This window comes from Poecilia latipinna, unplaced genomic scaffold, assembly GCF_001443285.1.
Source record: "Poecilia latipinna isolate Pla-1442-1.1 unplaced genomic scaffold, P_latipinna-1.0 Scaffold208, whole genome shotgun sequence".
Classification (NCBI taxonomy): domain Eukaryota; kingdom Metazoa; phylum Chordata; class Actinopteri; order Cyprinodontiformes; family Poeciliidae; genus Poecilia; species Poecilia latipinna.
Window position 1 is genome coordinate 199332 of NW_015112824.1, and position 13155 is coordinate 212486.

The following is a 13155-nucleotide window of genomic DNA, read 5'->3' on the forward strand; positions in this document are numbered from 1 at the left end:
AATATTTGTCAAGTAATTTACTAATAGATTAATTGTTAACTCTAACATACAGACTCGGAAAAGGTAATTTGCCACATTCACAATTAAGCCAAAACTTTACAAAAAAATTATACATTTTGCATTTAAGATGAAAAAAACCCTTTGTCTGTAAATAGTTTAATTCCTTAAGTAACCTAGTTTTACCTTCACCAAGTTCAAATTCTGTAATAACAAATCTCCAATTAAGCACCTTTTGACATCCAGTTATTAATCTGTTAATCCACAAAATAATTAACATATCAGCCCTACACTGTTACGTCAAGCTAATAGAGCTGAGCTTTTCACGTGATGGTGCTAAGAGTATTTTTCTAGCTGCAAATGGAGCCATTACTGCAAATGATAAAGCGTACACTAAAGGAGTGGTGCTATTGAATTTTATGCAATAAACAGGATTTTTTCTTGTTTAAAAAAAGAATAGGAATTATATGCGTGTTTGCATCTCATAATTCTAATATTATATAAAAAAGGTTTATATTGTTAATCGAAAAACTAGCAGAATATGGCAATTTGTTATTGATAAATTGATAGATTAATTGATAATTCAACTAATTGCTGGTTACAGTCTTATGAAAATTTGGATGTGCATCTGGGATTCTGTTGCAAAAATGTAAACAGTATTGATTAAGATCGATCTACGTTTTCCAAACTCTTCTCTCCTTTTTTATATCCAATTAATTGTCAGAAAAATCAATAGAATAATGGATAACTAAAGTGATCGTTAGTTGAAGTCCTATAAAAATTAGGGTGTGCATTTGGGATTATGTTGGTAAAATTTAACTGTATTGATTCTGATCAATCTAAATTTTTCAAACTCTTTTCTTTCTTTCTCTCTTTCCTTCTTCTTTCTGTATTTCGTTCTATTTCTTTCTCATGTCCTTTGCAGCTTCTATCATGTTTTACATTTGTTTTCTAACTCCATCCATCTTTCTAACCACACTGATAAAAAGCATCTCCACAGCATAATGCATGTTTCACCATGGGGGATTGCATGATGAGCACTGTTTTCTTCCACACAGCACTTTGCATGTAGACAAAAATCACCTACATGACTATCTTACCATGTTTTAATTGAACACTTTTGCAAGGCACTGTAGTGTTTCTAACATGCATGTGTTACAGAAACATTCTCAAAGCTCTTTCCAGTGAAAGCAAAGCTTTCAAAAAAAGTAAAACAAAAAGTGGTGATATGACGTGAGATGATTACCAACTACGTTGACCTCAAAATAAATTCACCTTTCATCAGAAAAAAACTGAAAGAAACAGTATTTTTCAAATCAGTCATCAAAACGTTTCATCTTTAAAGCCTTCAAGAAGGTACTTTGATAGCGGCTTTTCTTCACTTGATCCGTCTTCGCCTGCTTCACTTTCCCTCCCCCCACCCGCTAAGAAAGTTGACAACAATAAAAGACCTCTGCATCGCAGCAAATGGGAAGGATTTCAGCCACTGACCTGTCAAAGAACGCCGCCAGCAGCCGCCGGAGTAGCACTTTGTGGCGGGTGCCGGCGCTGACGTGACAGTTCATGAGCTGGGCGCGCGAGATGAAGACAGAGGTGCCGCTGACCAGCTCCAGCTTCTCCGCCGGGTCGCCTTCCTCGTACAGCTTCGGATGGCAGCGGTTGCCAATCTGGCTGATGAGCTCAGCGGGCAGCGACGCCAGGTCCTGCCGGGACCGCCCCCCTTTGCCTCCGCGCCCGCCTCCCGAATCGGGAGCCAAGTCTGGCAACGCCTCCACCCGTTCTCCGACCACTGAAGACGGAGGGAGATTTATTGTTACTGTAGCTGTGAAAATATTTCTTCCTACCTGGATATGAAAAAACATGGCAAATATTTCAGTTCTCCCAAATGTTTTCCAGAACCCTCCCACGGTCTTAGTGCGACAGCTCAGGAGGAGCGCGGCAAATGTCACGGTCGGACAGCAGGAGACCGCCAGTTTCCAAAACCACAAAAAAAACTTGTAAAAGCATACGTGGGATCAGTGCAACCTCACCGGACTATGCACAGAGTAAAAAAAAAAATAAAAAAAAAAAAAGACTGGTTCCCATCTCGATTGCAGGAGGGTTTCAAAAATATATATATATTTTTGGACAGAAATAGCACAAAAAAATTCTAAAACCCAACAAATTTTATTTAATATTTGTCAGCTTTAGTATAGTAAAAATGTATATATTTATGCATCCCATTAAATTTAAATCTCGGTTACTACTGCTTCCACTAAACACTTTAAGACAATAGCTGTGACAAAGTGCTATACGAATAAAATCAACAATCAACAAACATTCAAAATAGGGCAAGGACTGAAGAAAAAGACAACCATAAAATCAATAAAAACTCAAATGGAAATCAGATCAAAACTCTCAAAACAAACCAAACTTTCCAGGCAAACAAACCAGAGCAAAATAAGGTGTAAATGCACCCAAAGATTGCTAACTGAGCTGCTTTTTTACTCTGCAACAAGTTGGTTACAGAAGAGTGTTGATGCTACACTTGCTAGCTTAAAACGATCTGAACACATTGGCCTATTCATTTCCTCACCTGCCGCTCCAGCATTCAGCATGCTGTACATGGTGTACATGTTGCAGATCTGTCTGTACTGCTCTTCGGCACTCTCATCTGCAATCTCGTCCTCCTCCTCATCGTCGTGGTAACTGATTGGCGAGTCACTGGTGTACATGCTGAGCGTGCCCGGGCTGGTTCCTTCGGGGGTACCGATGTTGTTGTTGTTACTGTTGTGGTTAGTGTTGAGTCCAGCTCCTCCCACTAAAGTGGCACTGCCGCCGCCGGCCGCCATCGCAACACCGGTCGCCGGGCCTCGCCCTGACGCATCCTGCGTCGCTGCGTTACAAGACGAGGAAGAAGAGGAGGAGGACGAGTAGCGTGCAGCCTTCCTCATTCCACCTCCCCCGCCTCCTCCAGACCCCCCGCCCCCGTCCCGGTTGGCCCCCTCCCACAGCCGCTTGGCCACGGGGGTGCAGACCACAGAGTAGGGTGAGCCCTCCTGCCGGGGAGGAAGGAGGTACAGCCGGTTAATTATCATCACACCCAGACGCTTTAGCAGCTCATCAAATGCTCACGACTACCAAGGAAACGGAACAAACAGCGACATGTCAAAGTCTGTTGTGTGGGGTGTCAAGCAGTGAATAAAAGAGATTAACAGTTGATGTTATGAAGGTCTGTTGTAGGATCCTTTGAGAATAAAGCACTTTAAAGTTTCAACGGTTCTTTTTCAACTTTTGAATACACCAAAGCTAACGCTAAGTGTCAGAAATCATTTAATTACTAAGACGATCACAACACAAACAGTCCGTGGACACTGAAAAAATGCTTTGTAACCCGTTTACTGTTGAAGTTCTTCAATCATTTTCCCTTTATATAATTTTCTGCAGAGTATAAGAGAATGTAGTGAGTTTTAAGGTCTTTGGTCAGACGGTACCTGCTGCTGCTGAGGGACTTGCTGAGGCGTAGTGGCCGTTTGTTCCGTCTTCACCTTGGATACCAGGGGAAGAGGCGTCAGACAGGAAGCAGGCCTTCCTACAGGCGCTGCAGCCACACCCACACCCATCCCTCCCACTGTCTGGGTGACTGGACTCTGGGGCTCGGAGGACGGAGTCTCCTCGGCATGGAGACCCTGGGAGTCACAGCTTGGGGAAGAGACCTGAGGGGATTGGGAAAATGAAAGTTTGATCCATGCACAGTATGTTGATTTTATGCTTTATGATTTAACAGTCCAACATTTTTAGGAGTTTTGTCCTTCATAGAACCTTCACAATGATTTTTGTGAATGATGATGGAGGGATGGAGGAGAAAAGGATAAACAGTTGGATGAATAATATTTGGAGTCATAGACAGATGGACAGAGAAAATGGATGGATGGATGCATGGGTGGGTAATTTTTGGATGGATGATACATATATAAGTTTTGGATGGATGAATAGATGGATGGATAATTTCTGAATGAATAGAATGATGGACAACTTTTGGGGACAGTCAGACGGATGGATGAAACTTTTAGACAATGGGAGCAGGTATACCATCTTTCCAAACTTATCCAGACCTCAGGCATATTTCTACATTTATAGACTTTTCTAGACTGTCCACATACTTTTGCAAACTTCACTTTAAGCACAATGCAATGTTTGTTCCAGATAAACGTTAAATGACAAGCTGGTGAGAAAAGGTTCTGATCAAGATACAGATCTATGCAGTGAGGTACTCCAAACCTGATCAGATCACCACTGCTACCTGCAGTGCCACTATCATCATTCAGATATTTCTGAGTCACAACAGCATCATGTGTCAGGATTGCAATTATATTACGGTAACCAACAGTTTCCATTGAGCATGCTTGCCATACTGTTAGCTCATTCATTCACTCTGAAGTCACCTTGAGGAAAAACTCTGTGCCTTTCTCCATTATCTGTTGGATCTGGAGGAAGCCGGCGGTGTACATCAGCAGAAACTGGTCTCCGATGTTCATGCTGAGGCGCCCCGTGTAGCAGAAGGCCAGAATCTGCTGGAAGCTCTGCGGCTGCACAGCCGGCGGCAGCTCCACCACAGAGCTCTTCCCGCCGGCATTGAACAGATCCCGGAAGTAGGAGCTGCTGGCTGCCAGAACTGCACGATGAGCCTGAGGGGTAAACAGTGTGGGGATCGTGGGGGGCTCGTCAAGGTTCAAACCACACAGTGATCCAGGCTGAATATATAAACAGACTGATGGAAACAATGTTGGATCCATTTGATTATCACACATTTACTACTCCACTGATGGTGAATATGTCGTTTGCCAAAATGCCTGCCAAGCAATTAAGGCGATCAAATTTCATGCTTAGGAGGTATGGTTTTAAAACACACAAAACTGTTTGATATTTTGTCATGTAATAACTACAAATTTCAATATATTTTATTCTATTTCCACCATCGTTTTGGCGCCCACTCCAGCTCAGCACCCCATGCACTGCATATAGTGCATACACACTTTTTGCACCACAGGATGTTTTGGGAGGGGCTTGAGACAAATACTCACTGGATATTTTACTTATTTTATGGGCAATTATTTATAATTCTTATCTGTAAAAATGTTAAACAATAAGTTGTTGTTTTTTTCCCCTATCACAATTATTTTAGTTCTTTATGCTAAAAAGAAGGCAGGTTGTTATGTGCCCATCATCTGATGAAAGACTATTAACTTTCTGATTAGATTTGAATTTTGAATCTTAACCCATTTGAATATGCATGCAAGTTTGAGATTGTAATGCGACTAAAATATGGAGAAATTCAAGTGCTTTGTATGTAAACCCACAATAAAGAAAGCTGAAAATAATTACTCAATTAAAATGTAAACTACTTCATAATCCACATATTTCATAAGGCAACACAAAAAGACATTGAATTCAACAAAACTTTACAGAAAGTTATTAGACAAAACAACTATTTGAAGTTTTAATTATGGAGAAATACTGTTAATATACTGCCGAATAAAATATTTAATACAATCTGACCTTAAAGGCATGCCCCTTGACGACCACGGAGACGTCACAATAGAGGCCCTGCAGCCGCTGTTCGTTCAGACACTCCAGGACGTTGTTGCCAAAGTTGGGGATCGCCATCTGCAGCGTCTGAGCCATAACGCTCTGCCCAGGACCACAGGGTCTGCGAAATTTACCACAGCAAGAAGGAAAGTCAGGGGCGTACATGTGGCAAACAAATAGACAAATATTATTGGAGTAAGAGCCAACAACTTTATTTGTAAGAACTTTTCAAAAGAGCAAAACTGAGCAAAAGTGCTGAACAGACACCATATTAAAAAATCAACATAAAACAAGCAAACTAGTGGTTTCCCAATGCCGATACCGATGTTGAGCCGATACCAGCGTCAAGTGCTCATACTCAACAATTTTTCTCATCATACTCCCATCAATTTTTTTTAAAAATGATGATGACATTTAATTGCTTTTAGATTTCATCATCTGAGATGTGTGATTAATTGGAGCAGAGCAGTGGAGCAAACTGCACTTGCTAGTCTGATGGACATCTGCACTTTCACTTCTTTCCTTCGTCTACAAGGTGAGCTGTCTACTTCTCTGTTTAGACTATAATAAGTAGATTAACCCAACTGGATTGCACATTCTCTTTTGGCTTTCTCTGTGTAAGCATTGTTGGCTTATTAAATGGGCCACAGAAGCTCGAGCCACCATCAAATAATTTTGGGCCGACTGGGCTATATATCTAAATTCAAGCGAAAAGTCTTTTGACAAGTGATAAAGTTTTACAAATGGACAGTGAAGAGACCTGCCTAATGTGTATAATGGGCTTCTTTTGAGCAAGACTCAACACATTCAGTGTTTTATGTGTAGCTTTAATATCAAAATCAGCTAACATGCTCTTATTTTCTAAATTACTACAGTTAGCATACATAGTATAACTAGCAACTAGCATGTTGACCTATAGTAACATACTCCATTCACTATGGGAGAAAACGTGCTAAAGCTAAAATTAGCTAAATGCTAACATTGGCTAAACTCCTGTCAAATCGCATGTGGGCCATCACTAGGGAGGAACGAGGAGCTAAAGGCATGTTGTAGATAGATTACCAAGGGAAGGGTTAGGAGTGGCTAAATGAGGAAGCAAAACAAATGCAGAGTAGACAAGGCGGTAAAAACGACAAAGCAAGAAAAGAAATCTTCAGAGATGAAAACTAGAGCAAAATTATGAGCAGATGGAAGTGAAGAGAGTGAGACAACTTGAGATAAAGAGAAAGGGTTGCTTACGTGCACGAAGATTAATGAATTAAAAATTTGGTAAACAGCTTTGATTCAAGTCTAGCTTCTAAATAAAAGAGAATTTGGAGGCAACTGGGCCAGTTATATAAGCTCTTCTTATCTTTATCCTAACCCTGTTTCCTTACATCTGATTCACTTTATAGAACTGTTTGGCGGTTTTTGCCCTACTTTGACATTTATTCTGTCAGTTCTTCTAAGCGAAGAACAAAAACTGCTTACATAACTTGTCTATTTCACTTCACCACAGAACAAAAGAGTCTCTGATCAAAAGGAAGGAAACCGTAGATCTCCCAGTGAATAATATATCCATCATTATAGCGTCACTTTAAAATGGACTGTATTTTTGTTTATAAATGCACAGCACATATAAACTAGCTGGGAACAGAAGTAAACAGCTGGAAACATAAAGGTGAGTCACAACGCCACTGAACAAATACGTCATATAGAAGATTGTGGCCTCCAAGCAATGGATGCAGGCCAAGTTCGGCAGACACCAGCGAGTATTTGGAGCACAGCAATGATGCGTTCTATCTGACCCCGCTCCAACCCCAAACATCTCACTAATCTGTAATAATATTTAACTGATTAGCCTTTCTCTTCTGCTGGGAGCAAAACACACTCGGATAGAACCCTGCAACCTAAGCAGCAGGCTTCACAGATTTATTCAGATCTTCTTGTATTTCCGGCAAGTGGCGACGACGAGACCTGCTAACTGAAATTCACAATTTTCACAACTTATTGTCTGAGCTTCTACACCAAATTGACTGGAAAAGGACTGACTTAATGATGATAAGAAGTTAATTGAAAAAAGTTTATTTGTGTAGCACAATTCAGTAACAAAGAGCTTTACACAATTAAAACATAACACAATGAACAAACAAAAAAAGCATCATGTTTCAGGCAAAATACAGAGAAGTAATAAAAAGTTGCAGTACAGACGACAATTAATCAATGTTCCAGTTATTATTAATTAAAAGCAACTTTAAACTGGTGGATTTTTTTTTTTTTTTTTGCCATGATTTAAAGGAACGCTGTGTTTTGGCAGTTTTGCATTTTTCCTGGAGTTTGTTTCAAATAAAACTGAACACTGCTTCTCCATGTTTGTTTTTGATTCTGGGGATGCAAAGTAAATTTCAACCAGAAGATCTGAGTTGTCTGAAAGTTTGATTTAAATCTCTAATGTGTTTTGGTTCTATAATCTTTGTGTTTCTAGATCTGGCTGCGACATTAGTCCTTCAATCCTAGAAATGGCCTTAAGGTGATAGAAGGATGACTTTGTAATTGTCTTTATGTGTAGTTGAAGGTTCAGGTCTGAGTCCATCACTAGTCCCAGATTTTAGACCTGATCGCTAGTTTCTAGTTGTAATAACTTAAGTTGCACGCTGATTGTACTGTTGTACTGTTGCACAGATTGTTCCCGTTTATGGTACGAAGATAATAACTTCAGTTTACTATAGATGGACAGACATAAAACCCCTAGAGACAGACACATTACAAATGATCATACTAAACAGACAGAAAAAAATAACAGTAGAAGAACGATTCAGAATGGGAAGAGAGCTGTATCAAATATAGGAGATAAGGAAGCTGTGGGAGATATTTCTTCATTGATAATATCTGGACATTTCTTCTAGTTTTACGATTTTTGTTGTGGTTAAATGTTTCGGATCATCTATGAAATTTCAAATTGAAAGGTTTCTTTTTAAAATGGAAGTTTGAATCTATATTGGATTTTTCTCTCATTACCCACACAGGGTCTCATCGTCCCATGGAGGCATTCGATTAACATTTCCAAGCAAGCTCTAAAGAAACCATACACTTTCTCCAACTCTAAGCAAGGTCCTGCCCCTCATTCTAGATGTACGTTTGACCACTTGTCTAATCAAATTAATAGAGTTTGTTTAAGTTGGCTGATTTCCTGGCACAGAGCTGGCTTTGAGACAAAGTCTAAACATTTTTAATAAGCCTGAGGTCAGGCCCAGTCCAGAAGCTTAATGTTAGAGCGCTTAATTAGTTCCAAAACCAATTTTGATGTGTTTGGGAATATTGTCCCATTCCAACTATGCCCTTAGTTTTAACTGCCTTGCTGTCAATTTGATGGAAAGTTAAAGAATTCATGCAATGCACCATTAGCACTGGCAGAGAAACAGACCCTCGCTATGATGCTACAATGGTTGCAACAAATTTCAGATTTCTTAGTGTGAAAACAGTAATTTTGTCTCCTCCAAACATGCCTATTGTCATTGTGGCCAAATAACCCAGTCTGTTTTGCGTGACCATAAAAGTTTCTTCCAGAAGACATTTGGATCCTCAATGTGAGCATTTAGAATTCCAGCCAAGCTCCTGTGTTAATTTTGGAGCAGAATGTTCTTTCTTCGTCGACATGGATGAAGTTGGCAAACACACAAGTTTCTGAAGCGCCCAGAACCCTAACTCCATAAAAGATTTTATGTACTATACTTAAAGGCTAATCCATGAATCTGAAACAATTTAAATTAACTCTACCAATTTTGATAAGTAAGTCTGCAACATGCAAAGATCTTGCTAACAGATATACAAAGTGTGTGATTTCAATGCTAAAGGATATTCAACCAAATATAAGTAGTGTATAACTTTGACTCTTTGTAGATTAAAGATAATTCACAAACTGTGACTTTCATCTAGTGGTTAATTTTTTTTTTTTTTTTTGAAAAACGTGACCTAGTTATTTCATCACTCCAGGGTGAAAATCTCCATAGTTTAAAGTCAAGAACTATTTTGTCAGTCTCAGAGAGGTAAGTGCATATAAACTTTGCATGTAAACCAGAATATGGTTAAACCCAACATAGCCATTTGTCACACCTGACTACATCAGCGTTTTAAATATTCTCCACAAGCATGACTGAAAAATATCACCATGAACAAACTGTTGTAAGTAACAGTATAGCACAACTCAACGTGGTTCAACAAACAGGCGGTATACATCTGAAGTAGAGGCTGTAGGATATTAGAAAATCTTGCAATAGCAACTCTGTGACCTTTAACACCTTAGTTATTAGCACAGTTATTTTTGTCTGATGTGGGCATCTGCTGCCAGAAGACACTGTCCAACTGGCTAAATATTGTACAGTGGACCCCCGGTAATCGTGGGGGTTATGGACAACAACCACCTGTAAATAGCTGAAATCTGCGAGTATTTGAGACCTCTGAAAACGTGTATCGCCAAATAATTTGGAGTTATATACCAAAGAAAAAAATTTGCAAATAGGTGAATCTGCGAATATCAAACCGCAAACAGGCGGGGTCCGTTGTAGTAGCATGTAAAATACAAGTTGGCAACACTTAGGATATATAAGCCCACAAATACTGCACTCCAAACAGTCTTTTGTAATATGAATATTGTACACAATGAAATTGTGATGATAATACTGTATATTCACAGTATATTGTTCAGCCTTAATCTGGAGACCATTCCTCCAACACAACACGGCAATGGCATTCAGGTCTAACTAGGTTTTGATACCAGTGGCCACCAGTAACATAATAGCCAATAGCGTGTCAAGTAGCATTGCGGATGTTTCAACTTCTAGTTGTGGTACGAGTAAATCTTCCAGAAATTGTCAGCCTCATCTTAAATTCTTCCACGTTTAGCCATTCACAGAAAAGCCACAAAGCCACCAACCGGAAGTTTCAGAGCAAATTTCTTAAACTAAAATCTTTCTCTAATTGCCGTCTAAACTACCAAGTCAGCAAAAATGTAGCACAAAGGTGACCAAGAGAGGCGCCAAATACAGAAAGATATCCTGAAAAGGCCAAAAAAAAACAGACAAAAACCCCCAATCATAATAAAACAGCATGCTGAATCGTGCCATCTTGTTTTCAGAAAGAACAAACACAAATAGATTTACTTTCATCAAAGTTCCTGGAGAACTCATGAAAACAGCTAAAAGTTTAGAAGTGAAGTGAAGCATTGGGGTGAGGGGAAAAAAAACATAAACCTGTCAAAGCACAAACAGATGTGTAGAGCCATCATTTCACAATAACATAGAGTGGAAAGAGGCAGAGATTTAAATTCCTACACAACCCAAATCAGTATAGCAGCATGCAGCTATGCACTGAATGCAACTTTGTTTATGCGGTGGCTTAAATTAAACCCGAATAAATCTGAAAAAAGCACAACAATGTCTCCGTTTGTAAATCTTTCCGTCTCATCCAAACACAAAACGTCTCCTGGGACACGAACTTCAGACACATTTTCACGTATAGGACACATAAAACCATCAAATATAACTCCTCCTGGCTTGAATTAAATTATAAAACGTATACAGGAAACGGGAAGGGTTTTTTTTTTTGTCTTAACTCCTTTAAAAAGCTGCTCCTTGGCTACAAAAGCAAGGCGGTAGTGATGGGAAGCTACTAGGTGTAAACGTGAGGCAGGATGCTGCGGGATGCACACTCAGCAAACCTTCCCCAGATGAACAATAAACGCTGGGGAAAAAAAAATAAAAAAAAAATAAAAAATTTTGACCGGAGGGTACCGACTAGGCATGATCTGCTGCTTTACGCCTCCACAACGCAGCACAGAGACTAGACGGTCATTAACGTTTTAACAATTTAATAATCAAATAAATCCTTTTAATCAATCTAATCACAAGGCTAAGGGGAGTCAGCAGGAGATTAAACGTGTCTTATTATAACCAGAAAGCACTTCCTCCATATGTTTTCTTTTATTTCTAATAATATAATATAATGAAAGATATTACATTACTGTGCTAAACTGACGGGACATTGCGCAACAACATTACACACCCATCATTCAAATGAACTTACCAAGATGAGAGTGCAGTATAACTGTAAGTGCTACATGTTGTGTTTCTTTCTATATTTATTTAAAATCATTGCTTCCTTACTCCAATGCAGTAAGGAAGTCAATTATGTCACTAATTTTACTGTAATATGTTATTGTGTTAATAATTTCAATTCATTTTAGGATATAAAATGATGGCTTATCAATAAAATAATAATCTTAGTGAAATATGTTTACTTTATGTTGACAATTGAAAATATTCAAAAGTAAAATATTTATATATACTTGTCAAATTTTGGATTTTGTGTTGCAGTTTTCTTTTTGTTGAATTTGTAATCCGGATATCAGCAAAATTATCATTTAAACAAGCTATAACATTAAAAATGTCAGATATTTATTTATTTACATTTTACTGTTCATCTAAAGTATTTTACTTTTTTTTAATTTACAACATTTTAATGCTGTGATTTACAGGATATTACTGTGAAATTCAGACTTTTCTTGAGTTTAGTGAGTAAGTAATATATCACCTCTATCAACCAATAGAAAATGAAGAATGAGGAAACAAAAGACTGTTGTTATTTGGAAAGAAATGAAGTTATTAAAAATCTCTAACCTCTCTCTGATATCTTCATTACGGCTTCCAGCTGTCAAGCCAACAAACGTTCAGAGGAATATTTCAGAGGCTGATAGTCGACGTGTTGCAGTTTATAGGTATAAATACAATGTGATCAAAAACTATTTGCCCCCTTACAGATTTTATCTACATCATCACATTTTCATGTTTCAGATCATCAAACACATTTTTTTAAATATCAAATCAGAGAATTAACCAGAGTAAATACATAATGCAGCTTTTAGATTCTGATTTTATTTATGTTAGTGAAAAAAAAGGTTATATAAACCAAACTGGCCCAATGTGGAGAAAAAAAAAATTGGTGATTAAACATAACTAGTTGGTACCACCCTTTTGTGGTACCAACTGACATTAAAACTTTGCAATGATGGCCAATGAATTTTTTTTGTTTTTTATTAGGTCATAGTGAAGGAATCTGGTCGTCCATCGGTATCTAAAGTGGAGTTAAGTGCAGATTTTCACTAGAACGCTCCAGAACTAACAACAAGTAAAGTGCTAAATAGAGATGCTAATAAATCAGATGCTAATAAATCAGCCTTGATTTCCTTTATTTTTGGGGGATCAGTCGATGTTTACACAGGAACCCAATCTCATCTGTCGATCTTTGTCACTTCCGTAAGAGTCTGAAAATCAACTTTGTCGCTCTATTCTGCAACTTTTCTGACAAAAATAAAAAGTATCAGCCAAAACTGGAATCGGGAGATCAGGCTTTTTAAAGATTGGTGATCGGCCAGGAAACTACAATCGGTGCACCCAAAGTAGTAAAATAGCATAAATAAAAGCTAGAACAGCTCTAAAAGCACATCAGACCAAAGATATTTCTGTCATAGAGAAGATGGCACAAAAAATGACAACAAAAGCGACAAAAAGTAGAATGCACACAACAAAGTTGGGAGACGATGCATGAGGCTGCCGA

At 38.5% G+C, this 13155-nt stretch overlaps 1 protein-coding gene across 3 annotated transcripts in view; it reads right to left on the reverse strand.

Moving 5' to 3' along the window:
• The window catches only part of nacc1b (nucleus accumbens associated 1, BEN and BTB (POZ) domain containing b), a 34760-nt gene that overhangs the window by 14983 nt on the left and 6622 nt on the right, over positions 1-13155 (reverse strand). For all 3 annotated transcript variants that reach the window (XM_015031455.1, XM_015031454.1, XM_015031453.1), the window contains exons 2-6: positions 5536-5686; positions 4422-4664; positions 3471-3692; positions 2573-3035; positions 1489-1786 (exon numbers count right to left, since the gene is read on the reverse strand). In XM_015031455.1, the coding sequence (XP_014886941.1) occupies positions 1489-1786; positions 2573-3035; positions 3471-3692; positions 4422-4664; positions 5536-5661 (1352 nt within the window). In that variant the 5' untranslated portion in view covers positions 5662-5686. The remainder of the gene's footprint in view (positions 1-1488; positions 1787-2572; positions 3036-3470; positions 3693-4421; positions 4665-5535; positions 5687-13155) is intronic.